General features: G+C 42.1%; 1 protein-coding gene across 2 annotated transcripts in view; it reads left to right on the top strand.

The window, feature by feature from the left end:
• Positions 1-22011, top strand: part of LOC137631601 (rotatin-like) — a 133268-nt gene that overhangs the window by 12351 nt on the left and 98906 nt on the right. For both annotated transcript variants that reach the window (XM_068363469.1, XM_068363468.1), the window contains exons 8-10: positions 107-253; positions 2597-2761; positions 3404-3673. In XM_068363469.1, the coding sequence (XP_068219570.1) occupies positions 107-253; positions 2597-2761; positions 3404-3673 (582 nt within the window). The remainder of the gene's footprint in view (positions 1-106; positions 254-2596; positions 2762-3403; positions 3674-22011) is intronic.

The following is a 22011-nucleotide window of genomic DNA, read 5'->3' on the forward strand; positions in this document are numbered from 1 at the left end:
AAATGAGGTTGGTAGATGTTTGACACTTCAAAGTTGTAGTATAAGATTAAGGCAATGGTTGATGTGAAAAAATTATGGATTCATCTTATTTTTGTGAAATTTTCAGGCTGTGTATGGGTGTGTTGAAGAAATGGGTGAAACAGCTTGGCGTGTTCAAGCTCCAGCGTGTGCTTGTCTACTAACTTTGACACAGTTGCTTAATGATCGAGTAAATCACTTTAAAGATCCCCATTTGTCTCCCTCAGGGCAACAGGTAAGAAATTCTAGATAGTATCCATGGTTTGTGAAGTTAAAAATTTTGCTGTTAGTATGCTGGCTTTAACTGTATGTTACAGAATTCCTTTTAAAATATAAACAACTATTCAGCTATAAAATTTCTGTCAGTTTATTCTGTCAGGATTCAATTATTTCGTTGGTCTGTATTTTACGCTTATGGTTTGTATATTTTACCATGTAAGGAATTTTTGCGTCTAACAGATTTTTAAATGTAGTTTCAGGAATTTCTTGGTAATATATGCTGGGATTATGAAAGATGGAATTGTTCATTTAAAGACTAAAATCCATCCATTATTCTCTAGTTTTTTTCTTCGCCATCTTCCATCAATTAGCAAACATCAGCTTCTCTATATTCCCATCACTATCCATTTTCATATCATACAACTTTGCTTCTATATCTTCAGCTATAATTTTCCAATTTCTCCCATTGTTACCCATAAAGATATTCAAAGGCCATGGAGACATCAGTCACTCTTAATCAAGACTTACACATGCATCTTTGTATAACAACAAATTTTAATCCCTATCAACAAATAACTGCTACCATCGACACTATCCTCAGCGTCTACACCGTCCTCAGTACCCTCTAATTAGCAGCTTTGTTATTTTTCATAAGCAATTTATAGGTACTTACATGCCTCTTTAATCTATTCTGAAAGATTTTGAACCTCTTCTTGGTTTCCTCATCCCAGAATCCCACCCTCGTCTGTGCAATGAGAATCCTTCCTTCATCCATGCAATGATCAAGTGCAGACAGTAATTGGTTGGGTGTTCTGCCCCTGGAACCTCTTAAGGTCTTTGATTGTATTGCAGTTATTGGTCAAATATAGCTGTACTTGACTTTCTTCACATTATGTGTAACAATATTTCTTTGTTAGTCAAGTTGTATTGGATTCCCTATTCTAGCCTTTAATAAGAAAGTCCTTAGAGATCACACAGTACCTCCCCCAAAATAAGTTTTTCCTTTGTGAAAACTACTTATTGTGTTACATCTCCAGTTAGGCTTTTATGACAGGAGCGTTCTCATCAAACTTGGGCGTATTGATCTCTTGAGAACGAGGAAACTTGCTCCGCGAATTTTCCCTCTCCAGGAAGTTGTAATTTTGAATTATGGAAGAAGACCAACAAGGGAAATATTGTAAATAATGCTAAGATATTATTACGGGTACCAGACAACTGCCACCTTTCATTTATGCAAGTATTACTTATACACAAGCATTAAATCCCCGTGAATACAACTAATAATTCCTGTTCCTTCCCACACTTAGTAATAGGGTAAAGGTTTGAAATATAGGCAGGCAAAATATTGTCAACCAACAAAATCAAATCATTACCCAAGCAAAAAATGACAATACCGACAGTGAGAACATTAATGAGACTGACTCCAAACCAGTGACAAGATACGAAAAGAAAGTGTTACACTTAAGGAGTGAGATGCTGTATTTACTACCAAGAGTAAGAGCTGGTGATGATTTAAGTCTTTGGACTTCAATAGCACCACTTTTCCATATCGTCACCCTCATAAACTAACTGCCTAAGTCATTTTCTCCACTTGTTGGGAAATAAAAAAGAAAACCTCATTTCCTAATTCTTTATATCATTGTGTTAAGCTTCAATTAACAAATTCTTATTCACAAATTCTTCTATTAAGAATTTGTGAATTGAAACTCAAGACAATGATATAAAGAATTAGGAAATGAGAAAGTTTGTTTTTGATTTCCCAACAAGTGGAGAAAATGACTTAGGCAGTTAGTTTATGAGGGTGACGATATGCACTTTCAAGTTATTTCGCAACCCTTGAGGGTTTGACATCATTAGTTGTACCAACTTGGTGATTAATGGATCCCGTAATCCCTTTCTAAGCTCAGTGAAAATCTAGGGGATACTACAAATATGATCCAAGGACACTTCTGAATAATGGGGTGAATACAAACAGTGGATATCTGATAAGAGGTGGTTGTCATATATCCCTAGAATCGGTGTAAAGCAATTAGTACATATTTTACTTTGTCATTGTAAGTTATAGAATATATTTTCCTTTATTCATATATTTTGTTTCGCTTTTGCCCTTATTTGGAAACCTGTTAAATACATTTGCAGCGGAGGAGAAAAAAAATAGAAATAAGGAACTATGAAAAATATTTCAGACTAGCTTTTTCCAAACAATCATTCTTGTTATCACTATTACATTTTTTATTATTATTGTTCTTTTTTATAGATATTGTTATTACTAACTGAGGCATGTTTTAACAATTCATGTGTCAAAAAGTTAAATGCTTTTGGCCCATGATGTTTCATTATATATTTTTCATATTGACAGACTGTCACTCCCACATCATCAGGAATTGCAACTCCAAGCACAGATATAACAAGAGGGAGTTGTTGTTCACCTGATGGTAGTCTAATGGGGAACAACAGCAATAATAACATACGACACCTTGGAGATGGACAGGATAGGAGTGGTTCTATTGCTGGCTTAGGAAACGTATGTACCAGTTTTTTGTCCATATTGCTTTACTCTGTTTACTTTTGCAAGCGTTAATCATCTTAGTATTTAGTTAGTTTGTCTATGTATTTATTTATGAGAAGGAATGAAATAAAGATACCTTGCTGTACTCACTGAATTTCTAAGACATTTATTTGCTGTCACATTATAGTTTCTAAGAGCTTTCCTGTATCCATTAGTATTTCACAAACTATCAGGGGATATAGAGGGACTCAACCTCTTACCTGAATAGTAATTTAGGTGAAAAAATTTTTTACGAAGTGAATTAATTTTTTTATACAAACCCATCAATAACAGGCAAAGCCCTCTAACGCTGTAAATCGTGAAGTTGTGCATTTACTTTATAAGAGGTATGAGGCAGTTGGTGGATAGATGCCATAGGTTTCGGTTAGTCATGTGTCATGAGATAATTTTCTTCTTTTGTGAGAAAAATTCTTTGAACTGCAATGTGAGCATTATGTGAAAGATAAGTTTGTATGAAATGCAAGTTTTATTATTTAAGAAAAGTTTTTAGCAATTGAATGAATTTATCTTTTTTAAGTTTATCATATATTTTACTTTCATTATAGGAACAACATTTATATATTTTAGATTTGATTTACATAATTCTAAAATTTTCAGGAACTATCATCAACATCAGTTCATGAGGACGATGATTGTGATGAGTTTATTCTTTTGGGAATGCATCAGCTTACTCTTAGTGGTCATTGTAGTCATGTTTTGAGAGTTGCAAGTCCTTTGCTGGTGGCCAAGAGACCATCGCTGCAGAGCATCAGTTTGAGGCTGTTATTGTCATGTGTGGATTTACTGCAACGATGCATTAACCCTCAGATATTGTGGAATTCCCAGGAGGAGGAAATTGTAATTGAGGTCATTACAGCAGTGAAAATGGTATGTCAATCATTTTTAGTTTTGATACATTTTAGCAAAAGTGGAATGTAGGTCAGGAATATTTTAAAATCAAGAGGCCTTGCTTAATATAGCCTTTGAATCAGAAATGGTTTGTGATGTATTACTTTGCTTCTTGACATTGGTTTTGAGGTCTTGAGTAAAGTATGTTCAAGTGAATTACAGACAGGCATAAATTAGTTAAATACTTTACACCTGGTTTTAGGTAAGAGGCTTAAAGTTGAATTGACTCCTTTTAGTAAGTTGTACTGTAATAGTGGTGAGACATTTGTTATCATTATTCAAAATAAGCAATCATTTATTATGAAAGAGCATGAAATGCCATTGATTTGAGTTACAAACTTTCACCAAGGGATATTCACCTATCAAAAAATACAAGAGAACTCAGAATTAGAATTAATTTGTAATGATAGATTAACACCTTGGTAATATTTTGATGTAAAAAATTGTAAAATTTGGGGCATCAGTAGTTTACCCATACATACCATTCTAAGGTTTTCCAACAGTATTATTATTATTATTGTTATTATTATTATTATTATTATTATTATTATTATTATTACTATTACTACTACTACTTGCTAAGCTACAACCCTTGCTGGAAAAGCGGGATGCTATAAGCCCAAGGGCTCCAACAGGAAAAAATAGCCCAGAGAGGAAAGGAAAAAAGGGAAAACTACAAGAGAAGTTTAATAACATTAAAATAAATCTTTCATATATAAACTATAAAAACTTGAAAATAACAAGAGGATAAAGATTTCAAAATAACAAGAGGAAGAGAAAGAAGATAGAATACAGTAGTGTGCCCGAGTGTACCTTCAAGCAAGAGATCTCTAACCCAAGACAGTGGAAGACAGTAGGAATGAATGACTTCGGGTAGTGTACTGGGATGCATAACAACATTGAACCTTGACTAAATACTTGAGCTCTATAAAGAACGTAGCACGCTAATTCTAAAGGCGCAAGCTCAGAAGGCAATAATGGAAGTTAATTGTTGTTGAAAAAGAAACCGCTACTATTAACCATATTCTTTATAAAAGAGGAAATTGCAGGGAAAATCTTACTTCCTGACTTCAGAAATTCAATGAAAGATAGAAGAAAAGAGTTTTAAGTATTTAGCCAGAAGATTTTGTCAACCGAAAGGAAATCTTAAATATTTTCCCAAGTTGTACAAATATTCAAGTCCATCTGAGGTTTTCATGGTTATTTTACCATTACAGTGCAGTAATTCCTTGGCTGTTGTGGGTGTTATGATGCAGGAATAGCTGAAAAGCTGTGAAGTAGGAAACACAAATGTGTGGTATATTTTTTTTATAATTTTTCATTTTTAAATATTTAACTTAGCCGGTGAATATATAATAGCTGCAACTCTGTCTGTTGCTCGACAGACAAAAAAACAGTAAAAACTCGCCAGCGATCGCTATACAGGTTGCGGGTGTGCCCACCAGCGCCAACTGACGGCCAGATACCACTCTCGATGTAAACAAAGACTCAATTTCTTCTCTGTCGACGTGTCGACAAGACGTACTTTTACTCGCTGTAGAACCTGGAGTTTTCTCAACATATTTGGTGAAGTACTTCATTTTGGTTTGAGCTTTCGCAGTGCAGGTGTTTTATCTTCATCTTAAATCTTGAACTCTTTTTTGGATAGATTTAATTTTTGATGACAAAGAGAGTATGGACTTTCTTTGACTTTTAAATGGCCGACCCTTCCCTTAGACGGAAGTGTGTTTAGGCTTTTAGCAATTATCTTATCACGTTATAAATTAATTATAGATTTTCCTCTATATATTTTATATCTCACCGCCTTTATTAGGCCTCTTCGAATAATAAACATAAAAATAAATTTTTCAATATTAAACTTACCCGATGATCATATAGCTGTCAGCTCTGCTGCCCGACAGAAAAACCTACGGGCGGAATACGCCAGCGATCGCTATACAGGTGGGGGTGTACATCAACAGCGCCATCTGTCAAGTAGGTACTCAAGTACTCGATGTCAACATAGAACCAATTTTCTCTCTGTTGTGCCACTGGCAAGACCTACTAAATACGCTGTTACTAACTGGATTTGTTTTCACAACGATTTGGTGAAGTACACTATTCCAGTTTTGAGCTTTCGCTATGCAGGGGTTTTATCTACATTTCAAAACTTGAACTCGTTTTGGATAAATTTAATATGGTGACGAAGAGAGTATGGACTCTCTTTCACTTTTAAATGGCCGACCCTTCCCTTAGACGGAAGTGTGTTTAGGTTTTTGGTAATTTTGCTTGACACGTTATAGATCTATATATTTTATATCTCTCCGCCTTTATAGGCCTCTTCGATTAACTTTCCATTTATTATAAACATATAACAATAAATTTTTATGTTGGTTTATATGCGACCTTTCCTGATAGTAGGCGGTCCTAACTTGGAACCGAAGTTAATTAACATTGAGCCCGTTATATCGTATTTAACCTTTAAAGAATTTAATACTTTTTAAATTTTAATGTTTTATGAAAGAATTTCTTTGATAGTCTCGTACTGTTTTCAAAGATGAACTAACGTTTAGTTTTTAGTCTACGCAGTTGTTGACTTTCAGGACGTTCAACATGCGCTCTATCGTTACGATAGAGAGAGAGTGTATCACGGTTTCACTTTGCAGTAAGAGTAAACCGATTCTGGCGTTTCGTTCATTCTTTCTTAGCTTAAATGGTTTAAATTCTAAATTAAAGGAACTTTTTATTTGGAAAACCTTTCAGTTTTTTCCTTTATCAAATAACATGTTTTAGCGATATATAATTGGGCTCTTCTCTCAGGTGCGAAATCAAGAGAGAAAGAGAGAGAGAGATAGAGACGGAGGGAGAGAGAGGAGAATAAACGTTTCGTTCAAGCTGGTAACGTTGTTCTCGTTTTTTTACTCTCCTCCCTAGTCGCTGTAGGGGAAGAAGGTAAAACGTTTCTAGGGTTTTATTCTTGTTCCCAGGCTATGTGCGGTGAGAGATTGTAAACGTAGTTTATTTGATCTAGTGTTTAGTCTCTTTCCCAGCCACTGAATTCTTTATCTTTATTTATGTTTTCTGTTGCATTGTACGTCTGTTTTCGCAATTACTACCTTTTAATGAAGGATAGGATTGCGTGTTTCAGGTAGAAATCAGTTAAAGTTTCGATTTCAGTGAAATAAGTGCAAAACAGAAAATCAAAGTGATAAAGTGATATGCGCAAAGTGTTACAGTGTTGCGTCCGAGGGTTCGTCTGTTCGTGCCAGTCGTTCACCTAGTCCGGGACCTCTTACAAGCTCCCAAGCCCAGGGGAGAAGTAATGTCGAACGACTTATGGGTTCCACAGGCCTTGATCAAGGAACAGACGTTTTTCCCTCCGTGGTTTCGGGCGTATCTACCCAAGATCGCCCCACCCACACAAAGACGAGAGAGCCCATTTATTCCTCGTCTGCGGAAGAGGTTTCTCGTAAGAAACGATGGACCACATCTCGCAGCTTTTTAAGTGCAAGTCGGTCCCTTCCGCGCAAGTCCAACGGCCCAGGTGTAGTCACTGGGTCAGTTCGGACTCGCTGCAGTCATCCGATGACTGCACACCTCCCAAGAGAGGCAAGGTAGTACCGCAACAGGCAGTAACTCCGTCTGTTGCCGCACCAGCTGTTTTAGACCCTCAGTCACAACGGACAGTAGCTCCGTCTGTTGCCGCTTTTGTAGACCCTAAGTGGTCTTTACTGCAGTCTATGCAGACTCAGTTAGCTGCGGTTATGCAGGAGTTTCGTGCGGAGAAGGTTGACACTGCTCCCGTTAGCCTACAACCTGCCACGGTTGTGCGCCCAGCTCACGCTGAGGCTGCCTGCTCCCACACTCCGGCTGCGGAGAGCTCCACCACCGATGCGCAGTCGACCCTGCCAGACGCATGTTGACGTTAGCCGACGTGCGGCACCCTCCGTTGACATGCGTGAGCTACCGCATCAGCAGTGGGAAGGTGGAGTCAAGCTGCCGTGTTTTGACGCGATGCGTTAGTTTCCGCAACCCACGGCAGTCCCCACCACGCACCACCACTCCGCTTTGGTTGTTGCCTGCTCCCACACTCCGACTGCGGAGAAGGTTGACGATGCACCCGTTTGCCTACAACCTGCCACGGTTGTGCGCCCAGCAGACGCTGCGGCTGCCTGCTCCCACACTCTTGTTGTGAGAGCTCCTCCACCCATGCGCAGTCGACCCTGCCAGACGCATGCTGACTCCCACAGACACACGGAGCACTCCGTTGCCGTGCGTGAGCTACCACAAGCTGCCGTGTTTTGACACGGTGTGTCAGCCTCCGCAACCCACTGTGGTTACCGCCACTCGCCCGCAGCAGACTAGTCAGTCAGGAGTTGAGGCTTCCCCACACAGCTTTGGTTGTTGCCAGCTCACAGACTGTCAAGCAGTTACATGACGTTGCCTTCTGGTCTGCTACTAATGCACCAGTGCTGTATGTCCTCACGCACCTGTTGTGGTTGACAGTTCAGTTTTTTGACAGTTCACAGACTGTCAGGCAGTTACATAACGTTGCCTTCTGGTCTGCTGCTAATGCACCAGTGCTGTATGTCCTCACACACCTGTTGTGGTTGACAGTTCAGTTTTTGACAGTTCACAGACTGTCAAGCAGTTACATAACGTTGCCTTCTGGTCTGCTGCTTATGCACCAGTGAGACCCTCACTGAGATAACCTAGCTTTTCTCGGACATGGTTCCTGTAGATGAGAAAGTGCTGTTCTCCCTCCTACTGATATTCCTTTGAGGACTCTGTCATTTGGAGAGGAGCCTTAAGCTGCTTAGCCTCCTATGGACTTTAATTAAAGCATAACAAGGCTTCCAGGGATGGTAAATGGTTCCGCTTCAGTCGCTAACCCCGTCTGTTGCCACACCTGCTCCCGTAGACCCTAATGGGCTTTGCTGCAAGACATGCAGTCCAAGCTTGTGTCCTTGATAGAGGATTTTTTACGGATAAGAACCTTCTGGCCAACAACCTTCCTACCGGTTGGTTGTGCGCCCTGTTGACGCTGAGGTATCCTACTCGCGTCCGCCAGTTGAGGTGGTTCCTCCACCGATGCGACCCAATGTGGGTTGCCAGTCGCACGTTGACGTTAAGCGACTCTCGGAGGTGGTTGTGGACGTTCAGTGTGTCACTAGGAAGACGTTCAATAACCAGCAGAGGTGACTTGTTGTGACGCAGTGCGGCAACCTCAGCAACTCGGTAGGGGGTTGACTGCACAACCCAGACAGTCTAGACAGTTTCGGGTTGCCGCTGTACTTCCTCGCGTCCCCATGGTTGACAGTTCACAGACTGTGCAGCAGTACCATGATATTGTGTCCGGCTCCGTCACGCATCCACCAGTGCGACCGGATTCAGCGAGTCAGACGTTGCCCACTCTGTTGCCGTTTCCTCATCAGTTTCGGATGAGGAACCCTCTGATGAGGACATTGCTGAACAAGACGATCAACCCCCAGCCCTGCTATCCATCCAGAAGATGCTGAAGAAGGAACGCTGCCCTGTCAGGCTGTGGATGAGTCTGGTTAGGACACTGTCATCCGTGGTTCAATTTGTGTCACTTGGAAGACTACACCTCCGTCCTCTTCTGTATCATCTAGCTTTTCACTGGAAAAGGACAAGACGCTAGAAGCGGTCTCGATCCCGGTTTCCGGAAAGATAAAGTCTGGTCTGACTTGGTGAAAGGACTTTATCAACCTTTGAAAGGGTCTTCCCCTGACTGTTCAGACTCCCAACCACGTTCTCTTCTCGGACGCATCGGACGTAGGCTGGGGTGCGACATTAGGCGGTAGGGAATGCTCGGGATTATGGAACTCGAGTCAAAGGACAATGCATTTTAACTGCAAGAAGCTACTGGCAGTACGTCTGACCTGGAAAAGCTTCAGGTCTCTCCTTCAAGGCAAAGTGGTGGAGGTGAACACGGACAACACCCTGCTTTGACGTACATCTCCAAGCAAGGAGGGACCTACTCTCTGACATGGTACGAGTCCGCAAGAGACCTCCTCACCTGGTCAACAGGTCTAGACTTTTCACTAGTAACGAGGTTCATCCAAGGCAACTTGAATGTCATAGCAGATTGTCTCAGTAGGAAGGGACAAATAATTCCAACAGATTGGACCCTCCACAAGGATGTATGCAAGAGACTTTGGGCCACCTGGGGCCAGCCAACCATAGATCTCTTCGCAACCTCGATGACCAAGAGGCTCCCAATAGTTTGCTCACCTATCCCGGACCCAGCAGTAGTTCATATAGATGCCTTTCTACTAGATTGGTCACATCTAGATCTATATGCATTCCCTCCGTTCTAGATTGTCAACAAGGTACTGCAGAAGTTCGCCTCTCACGAAGGGACAAAGTTGACGCTAGTTGCTTCCCTCTGGCCCGCGAGAGAATAACTCACCGAGGTACTTCGATGGCTAGTAGACGTTCCCAGAACACTTCCCCTAAGGGTGGACCTGCTACGTCAGCCACGCGTAAAGAAGGTACTCCAAGGCCTCCACGCTCTTCGTCTGACTGCCTTCAGACTATCGAAAGACTCTCGAGAGCTAGAGGTTTTTCGAAGGAGGCAACCAGAGCGTTTGCTAGAGCAAGGAGAACATCCACCCTTAGAGTCTACCAATCGAAGTGGGAAATCTTCCGAAACTGGTGCAAGTCAGTATCCGTATCCTCGACCAGTACCTCTGTAACTCAATAGCTGACTTTCTCTTATATCTGAGGAAAGAACGATCTCTTTCAGCTCCCACTATCAAGGGTTACAGAAGCATGTTGGCATCAGTCTTCCGTCACAGAGGCTTAGATCTTTCCAACAATAAAGATCTACAAGACCTCCTTAAGTCTTTTGAGACCACGAAGGAGCGTCGTTTGGTTACATCTGGTTGGAATTTAGACGTGGTTCTAAGATTCCTTATGTCAGACAGGTTCGAACCGCTTCAATCAGCCTCCCTGAAAGATCTCACCTTTAAGACACTTTTCCTGATATGCTTAACCACAGCTAAAAGAGTCAGTGAGATTCATGCCTTCAGCAAGAACATCGGATTCTCATCCGAAACGGCTACATGTTCTACAACTTGGTTTTCTAGCCAAACACGAGCTGCCTTCTCGGCCTTGACCAATATCGTTCGATATTCCAAACTTATCGTATGGTTGGAAATGAACTAGAAAGATTATTATGTCCTGTAAGAGCTCTTAAGTTCTATTTTAAAAACCTTTACGAGGCCCGTCTGAAGCTTTATGGTGTTCAGTTAAGAATCCATCTTTGCCTATGTCAGAGAATTCTTTATCCTATTTTATCAGACTGTTAATACGAGAAGCTCATTCCCATCTGAATGAGGAAGACCAAGCTTGGCTGAAGGTAAGGACACACGAAGTTAGAGCTGTCGCAACTTCCGTGGCCTTTAAACAAAATAGATCTCTGCAAAGTATATTCGACGCAACCTATTGGAAAAGCAAATCAGTGTTCGCGTCTTTTATCTTAAGAATGTCCAGTCTCTTTACGAGAACTGCTACACTCTGGGACCATTCGTAGCAACGAGTGCAGTAGTGGTGAGGGCTCCACCACTACAATTCCCTAATTCCATAACCTTTTTAATCTTTCTCTTGAAATGTTTTATTAATATTTTTGGGTTGTCCGGAAGGCTAAGAAGCCTTTCGCATCCTACTTGATTTGGCGGGTGGTCAAAGTCATTTCTTGAGAAGCGCCTAGATTAGAGGTTTTGATGAGGACCTTTAGTATGGGTTGCAACCCTTCATACTTCAGCTCCTAGGAGTCGCTCAGCATCCTATGAGGATCGCGAGGCTCAGTAAGGAAGACGTACTTAAAAAGGCAGAGTAATTGTTCAAGTCGACTTCCTTACCAGGTACTTATTTATTTTATGCTTGTTATTTTGAATAACTGCTAAAATGAAATACGGAATACTTAGCTCATAATAATGTCAACATGTAATGCTGGTCTCTACCCACCCCCCTGGGTGTGAATCAGCTATATGATCATCGGGTAAGTTTAATATTGAAAAATGTTATTTTCATTAGTAAAATAAATTTTTGAATATACTTACCCGATGATCATAAATTAAAGGACCCACCCTTCCTCCCCAATAGAGACCCAGTGGACAGAGGAGAAAATTGGTTCTATGTTGACATCGAGTACTTGAGTACCTACTTGACAGATGGCGCTGTTGATGTACACCCCCACCTGTATAGCGATCGCTGGCGTATTCCGCCCGTAGGTTTTTCTGTCGGGCAGCAGAGCTGACAGCTATATGATCATCGGGTAAGTATATTCAAAAATTTATTTTACTAATGAAAATAACATTTTAATGATTTGTTTATATGCGACCTTTCCTGAGAGTAGGCGGTCCTAACTTGGAAACCGAAGTTAAACAACGTTGAGCCCTTTTCAATCGTAATAGCTTTTAAAGAGCTAATGATTTAAAACTTTTTAAAGGAATATTTTTAATAAATATTTTATGAAAGATTTTCTTTGAATAGTCTTCGTACTGTTTTCAAAGATGAACTAACTTTTAGTTTATTTATGCTACGCAGTTTGCGCTCTTTCGTTACGATAGAGAGAGAGAGTATCACGGTTTCACTTTGCAGAAAGAGTAATTCGATTCTGACGTTTTGTTCATTCTTCTTTCAAAGCTTAAATGTTTTAAATTCTATTTTAAAGGAACTTTTTACAGTGAACCCTCGCTACTTCGCGGTTCGACAATCGCGGATTCACCACTTCGCGGGGTTTTCCCATAACCCATATATATATACATATCGCGGATTTTCCGGAAAATTCGAAAATACCGCGAAATCTGAAGACAACCAAATACGATATTTTGTTACCTGTAATTCCATTAATACTGTAATTAGTAATATCTGCTCTTACTGATTGTTCATTGCATTACATATGATATATAATTCAGCACAGAAAGAAATAAAACACGAAAAGAGAATGTGATCATACGATAATTTAGTACGTAGTAAAATTAAATCGAACATGAAACGCAAATCAGATGCAGTCATACCATATTAGAATGGTGTGTACTGTAATGGATGTGCTTCTTTTCCATGAATCTTTTGTATGTATACGTACGTAGTACAGTACTGCATCCAATAATATTCTTTGTTGCAAAAATCACATTTCGAATACTGTAAGCGTACGAGAGAGAGAGAGAGAGAGAGAGAGAGAGAGAGAGAGAGAGAGAGAGAGAGAGAGAGAGAGAGAGAGAGAGAGAGAGAGCGTAAAATAGCGTACGTAAATTTTTATTATTATTGTTATTATTATTATTATTGTTGTTGTTGTTAATAAAATTATTATTGTTATTATTATTATCATTATTATTATTATTATTACTGTACAGTATTATTATCATTATTTATTATTATTACGGTATTGTACTTAATCTACGTACGTTCATTATGCGCGGGGCATCTTCTATGAGTAACCAACGCATCATAGTACTGTAAGACGGGTTGTGATTGGTTCAAGCGCTGATAGAGGACGAATCAAAACTCAAGTTTTGTTATCTAGCCTGTGATTGGTGTTTTGCCCGCATCTTCTACCCGCAGCATCAAAGTTCTCGCGGGGCTGGATCGTTCACTTTCTCTTTCCGCGTATTGCTGAGTAGACGTTCTTAAGTTTGTGAAGTTTAATCTGTGCTGTGTGCGACTGTTTTAAGTTGAACTTTTTGTTGAACTTTCTGTTAAATCCTACTGTACAATGCCTCCCAAGCGTTCTGCTTCTAGTAAGGCTGGTAGTGAGCCTAAACGCCACCGAAGGATGATGACGATAGCTGAGAAGATTACGCTTCTCGACATGTTAAAAGATGGTAGAAGTTACGCGGCCGCCGGCTGCCATTTTGGCATCAACGAATCCACCGTTCGCTATATCAAAAAGGACGAGGCGAACATTAGAAAGACTGCTGCAATCACCTTTAGCAGATCAGCGAAGCGAGTCGTTACAACGCGTAATAAAACGATCGTACGCATGGAAGGTGCTTTAGCTGTGTGGATTGCCGACTGCCGGAAGAAGAACATAGCGTTGGATACGAACACCATCCAAACAAAGGCTTTGAGCTTATATGAGAATTTTGCTGCAAAGGAACCTAAAGACGACGACGGCAACCATGCTGAAGATGATGATGATGCAGATGATCCTCAACCAGGGACATCCACTGATTCCCAGCCTCAGAAACGTTTTTCCGCAAGCAAAGGATGGTTCGCGAAGTTTCAGAAACGCTTCGCCCTGAAAAGCGTTTCCCTGCATGGGGAGTCTGCTTCCGCTGACACTGCCGCTGCTGAAACTTACGTGAACCAGACTTTCAAGAACATTATCGCTGAAGGTGGATACAAGCCGGAACAAGTCTTTAATATGGATGAAACCGGCTTGTTTTGGAAGAGAATGCCGTCGCGAACTTTCCTGTTCAAAGAGGAAGCCAAAGCCTCTGGCTTTAAGGCATTCAAGGATCGCGTTACCCTCGTGATGTGTGGCAATGCTGCTGGATTTTTGTTAAAGCCGGGGCTTATTTATAAGTCGAAAAATCCTCGCGCTTTGAAAAATAAATATAAGAATCTCCTTCCCGTGTACTGGATGCATAATCAAAAAGCATGGATTACGAAGATGCTGACCTCCAACTGGTTCCACCAGTGTTTCATCCCGGAAGTCCATGAATATCTCTTAGAGAAGGGCTTGCCATTCAAGATCCTTCTCCTTATGGATAACGCTGGTGGACACGCAACTGACCTGTCGCGTGAGGGCGTTCAGGTTGAGTTCCTGCCACCCAACACCACGTCATTAATTCAACCGATGGACCAGGGGGTTATCAGGGCGTTCAAGGCCCTCTACACGAAGAATACCTTGGCGGACCTCGTTGCGTGTGTGGATGCTGCCCAAGATGACGAGGATGAAGATTTCAACTTGAAGGCGTACTGGCGGCAGTACACCATAGCCACGTGCCTGCAGAATATTCAAAAGGCACTTCAAGAGATGAAACCTGCAACCGTGAATGCGAGCTGGAAGAAGCTGTGGCCCGATATTGTTTACGACGACAAGGGATTTACTCCGTCGGAAATCCAACACACTGCAATACGGAAATCTGTGCAGTTGGCTGCCATAATTGGAGGTGACGGGTTTGGCGACATGACGACTGAAGACGTCGACGAGTTGTTGGACTGCCATTCCCAGCCCCTAACTGACGCAGACCTCGAAGACCTGACGAAATCGGCAAGTGAGGAAGAGAGTGAGGGTACCCAGGAAGAGACCCAAGAAAATGTCGAAGAAACGGGCTTAACATTAGAACGGCTTGCCAAGTTCTGCAACCATATGAAGGAGGCGAAAGAAATGTTACAAGAGTGGGACGAGGATATGGTTCGCTCGATGCAATTCTGCAACAAGATCGATGAAGACATGACTCCCTACAAAATGCTCTTGGATCGAAAAAAGAAGCAGCGGCAACAACTTCCGATCACAATGTTCTTCCAGCCTCGCAAAAAAGAGCCAGTTCCTCCTGCTAGTACGCCTTCGGAAGAAATTGAAGAAGTTTCCCAGGAAGAAGTTGAAGAGGTGTCCCAGGAAAAGACACCTCCGTCTGAAGAGACGTAAAATACTATCATTGACTGCACAGTAGAACACATCATCAGCTTCATCATCATCATTTCTACTGTGCAGCAAATTCATCGCCATCACCATTCAAGTTTTTCTTCAACTTCTTTCGTGGTGAGTACAGTAACAATCTTTATTTTTTACTTTAACCTGTTTTATAGTTTAGTAATGTACGTACTGTATGCATTAAGTTAAAGGGAAGGTTTTAAAAGTCTACATGTTGTAACCTATCATATTTTTTTTGTTTAAAATTTACATTTACGTACGTAAAACAATCTCTCTCTCTCTCTCTCTCTCTCTCTCTCTCTCTCTCTCTCTCTCTCTCTCTCTCTCTCTCTCTCTCTCTCTCTCTCAAATTGTTTTCCTGCTTTGCTACGTACAAGTACTGTATAATTTATATTTGTAAGGTAACATATTTTGTAAATGCTTTTACTGTAAATACTGTATGTACTGTATCATTATTTATCACTATCATCATGCGCGTTAAATGCCTTGTTTGTTCTGAGCGTGGTTGTTTACTGAGCGTACACGCCGTCGTTTCAGGCGGCGTCATAAAGAAAAAGATTTCATTTGGAAGTCCTAAGAAAAATACGTAAACTAAAACATTGGTAATAAAAAAATCAACATACAGTACTGTATAATCAATATAATCGATGCAAAAACTAACCTATACATATATGTGTACACTAAATGAGTTTGTTTCTTCATTATGATCAGAGATGAACGTAAACAAAACATTGGTTGCCATTTTTTATCGTGCTTTTTAGGTGTTTAGGAAACGCATGATATAAAATCGCCTTTAATATTTGTGCCTGTTTTAGTTTAGGGTGCTGTAGTACATGCATTAAGTGTTCTGTACATTAAAGGGTGGTTTGTTAACAGTACTACGTACAAGGGAAGGTTTTAAAAGTCCGAATATACATGTTAAATAAATAGGTAAATATGCTGTCACTACTTCGCGGATTTTCACCTATCGCGCCCGCGTCTGGAACCTATCTACCGCGATAAACGAGGGTTCACTGTAATTGAAAAACCTTTCAGTTTTTTCCTTTGGTCAAATAACATGTTTTTTTTGACGAAACGTAATTGGGCTCTTCTCTTAGGTGCGAAATCAAGAGAGAGAGAGAGAGAGAGATAGAGACGGAGGGAGAGAGAGGAGAGAAAACGTTCCGTTCAAGCGGGTAACGTTGTTCTCGAGTTACTCTCGTCCCTAGTCTCTGTACGGGGAGAAAGGATAAAACGTTTTTAGTTTTATTCTCGTCCCCAGGCAATGTACGGTGAGAGATTGAAAACGTAGTTTTGAATGAACTAGTGTTTAGTCTCTTCCCCAGCCACTGAATTTTTTATCTTAAAAGATGTTTACTGTGTTTTGCTGGTATTAATGTGCTTGCATTATACGACTGATTTCGCATTTACTACCTTTTGATGAGGGTAGAATTGCGTGCTTCAGGTAGAAATCAGTAAAAGTTTCGATTTCAGTGAAATAAGTGCAAACAGAAAATCGTAGTGATAAAGTGATATTGCGCAAAGTGTTACAGTGTTGCGTAACCGAGGGTTCGTCTGTTCGTGCCTGTCGTTCACCTAGTCCGGGACCTCTTGCAAGCTCCCAAGCCCAGGGGAGAAGTAATGTCGTACGACTTATGGGTTCGAGAGGCCTTGATCAGCGAACAGACGTTCCCTCTATGGTATCGGGTGTATCTTACCAAGATCTCCCCTACCATAAGGCGAGAGAGACAATTTTCTCCTCGTCATCCGAAGGCTTTTCGCATAAGAAACCTGAAACAAGGTTTCGAGGCCCTTAAGCGAAAGTCAGTCCTTTCAGGACAGGTCCAGCGTCCTGGTTGTAGCCATTAGGACAGCTCTGACCCTATGCAGTCATCGGAAAACTGCTCGCCGCCTAACAAAAAGCGTAACACAGACTCCGAGAGTCTTTTTGTTGGCAAGGTTTTGCGGTCACAGACGTTACCCTCGTCTCTTACCGCAACCATTTCCGTTGATCCTAAATGGGTTGTACGGCAAGACATGCAGAATAAGCTTGCCTCCCTTATGGAAGACTATTCTGCCGATTAGTACGTTGAGCCTAGCCGTTTATCTCATCGAGATCCTGGCTTTCAGCCAACCTAACGTTCCTTTGTGCGGCCTGGTGACGTTGGCGTAGCTTAGTCACGTCAGTCAGGTTATTTAGAACCACACTCGATGCGGTCTCGTGTGGATTTTCAGCCACATTTGGATGTTAGGCCACTTGCTGATGCTCCTGTTGACGTTCAGGACGTTCGCTAACAATCGGAGTTGACTTGTTTTGACGCTGTGCGTCAACCTCCGCATTCTAGAGTTGTTTTGACTGCTCAATCTAGGCGGTCAAAGCAGTCTCGAGTAGACGCTGTGCGTCCTCACGCACCTGTTGTTGTTGACAGTTCACAAACTGTCAAGCAGTTACATGACGTTGCGTCCTAGTCTCTCTCACCTGTTGTTGTTGACAGTTCACAGACTGTCAAGCAGTTACATGACGTTGCATCCTGGTCCGCTACTAATGCACCAGTGCGTGTGGACTCTGTTTGTAAAGCATTGCCACCACGGTAGGTCTCTCCCTTGCTTGAGACTCAGCTATTATCGGAGAAGGTTCCTTTAGATGAGGAAGTTGCTGTTCCCCCTCCTACTGATATTCCCTTGAGGACTCTGTCAGACGGAGAGGAGCCTAAAGCTGCTTAGCCCTCTATGGACTTTAATTAAATCATGCTGATTTTTAAGGATCTTTGTCCGGATCTTTTTGTAACTGCTGCTCCTCGTTCGCCTAAACGTCAGAGCTTACACTAGGCCTAGCTACTTCGAAGCCGTTGTTTTATAAGCTAGTGCTCTCTCGCTCTCCTAGAGAGCTTTACGTTTGCTAGGCGACTGGTTTATCACCAGGAGGAGTTTGGGGGATACAGCCTTTGCTTTCCCTTCTTTTAAACTGGCTTATAGAGCGAGAGTCTGATATGACACGAGAGAAGTTCTCGGCTTGGGAGTTCCTGCCTCTGCCCAGATAGACTTCTAAAATCTCGTAGACTCTCCCTGGCGCCTGGCCAGGAGACGCTCCAAGATTTTACAGGTCAACTTCACAGCTGTTTTCGAGCCTTTGAAGTTTTGCTGTACAATTATGTCATGCATAAACAAGGCTTTCAGGGATGGCTCCAATGATCTGACAGCCACGTTCTCTGCAGAGACAAGTCCCTCAGGGATAGCTCCATGATTTGGCAGCCATGTTCACTGCAGGAGTACGTAAGAGGCAAGTGCGCTCAATGTGTTCATTGTCAAGACAAACTTCGCGATGAAGTCTACCAGGCTGTCTTGTCAGCATTTATGGAAGGCGACTGGATGGTCTCTCTCGACCTTCAGGAGGCATACTTCCACATTCCTATACACCCGGATTCCCAACCGTTTCTGAGGTTTGTTTACAGGAATGTGGGGTACCAGTTTCGAGCTATCGGAGATCAGAGCCTCCCTGTACTTGGACGACTGGCTTCTCAGAGCCTCTTCCAGTCATCGCTGTCTGAAGGATCTCAATTGGACTCTAGATCTGGCCAAGGAATTGGGACTCCTAGTCAATTTGGAAAAGTCACAGCTGGTCCCATCCCAAACTATTCTGTATTTAGGGATGGAGATTCACAGTCAAGTTTTTCGGGCTTTTCCGTCGGCCCCCAGAATAGATCAAGCCCTGCTCTCCATCCAGAAGATGCTGAAGAAAGAACGCTGCTCAGTCAGGCTGTGGATGAGTCTGGTAGGGACGCTGTCATCCCTGGAGCAATTTGTATCATTAGGAAGACTACACCTCCGTCCTCTTCAATTCCATCTGGCTTTTCACTGGAAAAAGGACAAGACGCTAGAGGCGGTCTCGATCCCGATTTCCGAAAAGATAAAGTCTTGTCTGACTTGGTGGAAGGACAATATCAGCCTAAGAGAGGGTCTTCCCCTGGCAGTTCAGATACCCAACCACGTTCTCTTCTCGGAAGCATCGGACTTGGGCTGGGGCGCGACGCTGGAGGGTCGGGAATGCTCAGGTCTGTGGAACTCGAGTCAGAGGAGCATGCATATCAACTGCAAGGAGCTTTTGGCGGTTCATCTGGCCTTGAGAAGCTTCGAGTATCTCCTTCGAGGCAAAGTGGTGGAAGTAAACTCGGACAACACCACGGCCTTGGCGTACATCTCCAAACAGGGAGGTACCCACTCACTGACGTTGTACGAGATCGCAAGGGACCTGCTCATCTGGTCAAAAGATCGAGGCATCTCCCTAGTAACGAGGTTCATCCAGGGCGACTTGAACGTCCTAGCAGATTGTCTCAGTCGGAAAGGTCAAGTAATTCCAACCGAATGGACCCTCCACAAGGATGTGTGCAAGAGACTTTGGGCGACTTGGGGTCAACCCACCATAGATCTCTTTGCAACCTCGCTGACCAAGAGGCTTCCAATCTATTGCTCTCCAGTCCCGGACCCAGCAGCAATACATATAGATGCCTTCCTCCTAGATTGGTCACATCTGGATCTTTACGCATTCCCACCATTCAAGATTGTCAACAAGGTACTGCAGAAGTTCGCCTCTCACGAAGGGACAAGGTTGACGTTAGTTGCTCCCCTCTGGCCCGCGAGAGAATGGTTCACCGAGGTACTTCGATGGTTAGTAGACGTTCCCAGAAGTCTTCCTCTAAGAGTAGACCTTCTACGTCAGCCATACGTAAAGAAGGTACACCAAAGCCTCCACGCTCTTCGTCTGACTGCCTTCAGACTATCGAAAGACTCGAGAGCTAGAGGCTTTTCGAAGGAGGCAGCCAGTGCGATTGCTAGAGCAAGGAGAGCGTCTACCATTAGAGTCTACCAATCGAAGTGGGAAGTCTTCCGAGACTGGTGCAAGTCAGTTTCTGTATCTTCGACCAGTACCTCTGTAGCCCAAATAGCTGATTTTCTCTTATACCTGAGAAAAGGACGATCCCTTTCAGCTCCCACTATCAAGGGCTATAGAAGCATGTTGGCATCAGTCTTCCGGCATAGAGGCTTAGATCTTTCCAACAATAAAGATCTGCAAGACCTCCTTAAGTCTTTCGAGACCACTAAGGAGCGTCGTTTGGCTACTCCTGGGTGGAATTTAGACGTGGTCCTAAGATTCCTCATGTCAGACAGGTTTGAGCCTTTACAGTCAGCCTCCCTGAAAGATCTCACTCTTAAGACTCTTTTCCTGGTATGCTTAGCCTCGGCTAAAAGAGTCAGTGAAATTCATGCCTTCAGCAAGAACATCGGATTTTCGTCAGAAAAAGCTACTTGTTCTCTGCAACTTGGTTTTCTAGCCAAAAATGAGCTACCTTCTCGTCCTTGGCCTAAATCTTTCGATATTCCCAGCTTATCGGAGATCGTAGGCAATGAACTAGAAAGAGTCTTATGCCCTGTTAGAGCTCTTAAGTTCTACTTAGCTCGTACTAAACCTTTACGAGGCCAATCTGAAGCGTTATGGTGTTCGGTTAAGAAACCATCCTTGCCTATGTCAAAGAATGCTTTGTCATGTTTTATCAGATTGTTAATACGAGAAGCTCATTCACACTTGAGTGAGGAAGACCGATCTTTGCTTAAGGTTAAGACGCACGAGGTTAGAGCTGTAGCAACTTCCGTGGCCTTTAAGCAAAATAGATCTCTGCAAAGTATCATGAACGCAACCTATTGGAGAAGTAAGTCAGTGTTCGCGTCATTTTACTTAAAAGATGTCCAGTCTCTTTACGAGAACTGCTACACACTGGGACCATTCGTAGCAGCGAGTGCAGTAGTGGGTGAGGGCTCAACCACTACAATTCCCTAATTCCATATCCTTTCAATCTGTCTCTTGAAATGTTTTAATGTTTTTATGGGTTGTCCGGAAGGCTAAGAAGCCTTTCGCATCCTAGTTGATTTGGCGGGTGGTCAAAGTCATTTCTTGAGAGCGCCCAGATTAGGGGTTTGATGAGGTCCTGTTGTATGGGTTGCAGCCCTTGATACTTCAGCTCCTGGGGGTCTGTCAGCATCCTAAGAGGATCGCTGGGCTCCGTAAGGAAGACGTACTTACAAGGCAGAGTAATCGTCTAAGTCGACTTCCTTACCAGGTACTTATTTATTTTGATTTTGTTATATTGATAACTGCCAAAATGAAATAAAAAACTCTTAGCTTATACGATGTAAACATATTTAACTCTGGTCTCTACCCACCTCCTTGGGTGTGAATCAGCTATTATATATTCACCGGCTAAGTTAAATATTTAAAAATGATATTTTAATTATAAAATAAATTTTTGAATATACTTACCCGGTGAATATATAAATTAAACGACCCTCCCTTCCTCCCCAATAGAGACGCAGTGGGATGAGAAGAAATTGAGTCTTTGTTTACATCGAGAGTGGTATCTGGCCGACAGTTGGCGCTGGTGGGCACACCCGCAACCTGTATAGCGATCGCTGGCGAGTTTTTACTGTTTTTTGTCTGTCGAGCAACAGAGTTGCAGCTATTATATATTCACCGGGTAAGTATATTCAAAAATTTATTTTATAATTAAAATATCATATTTATTTTATTATCTTATATATTCAAGTTTTTATAACCTCTCCCAACACTCTATACACTTTTAAACACTTTTTATGTCAAAACTTACTTTTACTCTGGACACATTCTTGTATATACATAGATGAAAATAATAAAATTTGAACACTCACCAGCGAAGATCGT

This window comes from Palaemon carinicauda, chromosome 40 (assembly GCF_036898095.1).
Source record: "Palaemon carinicauda isolate YSFRI2023 chromosome 40, ASM3689809v2, whole genome shotgun sequence".
Classification (NCBI taxonomy): Eukaryota; Metazoa; Arthropoda; class Malacostraca; order Decapoda; family Palaemonidae; genus Palaemon; species Palaemon carinicauda.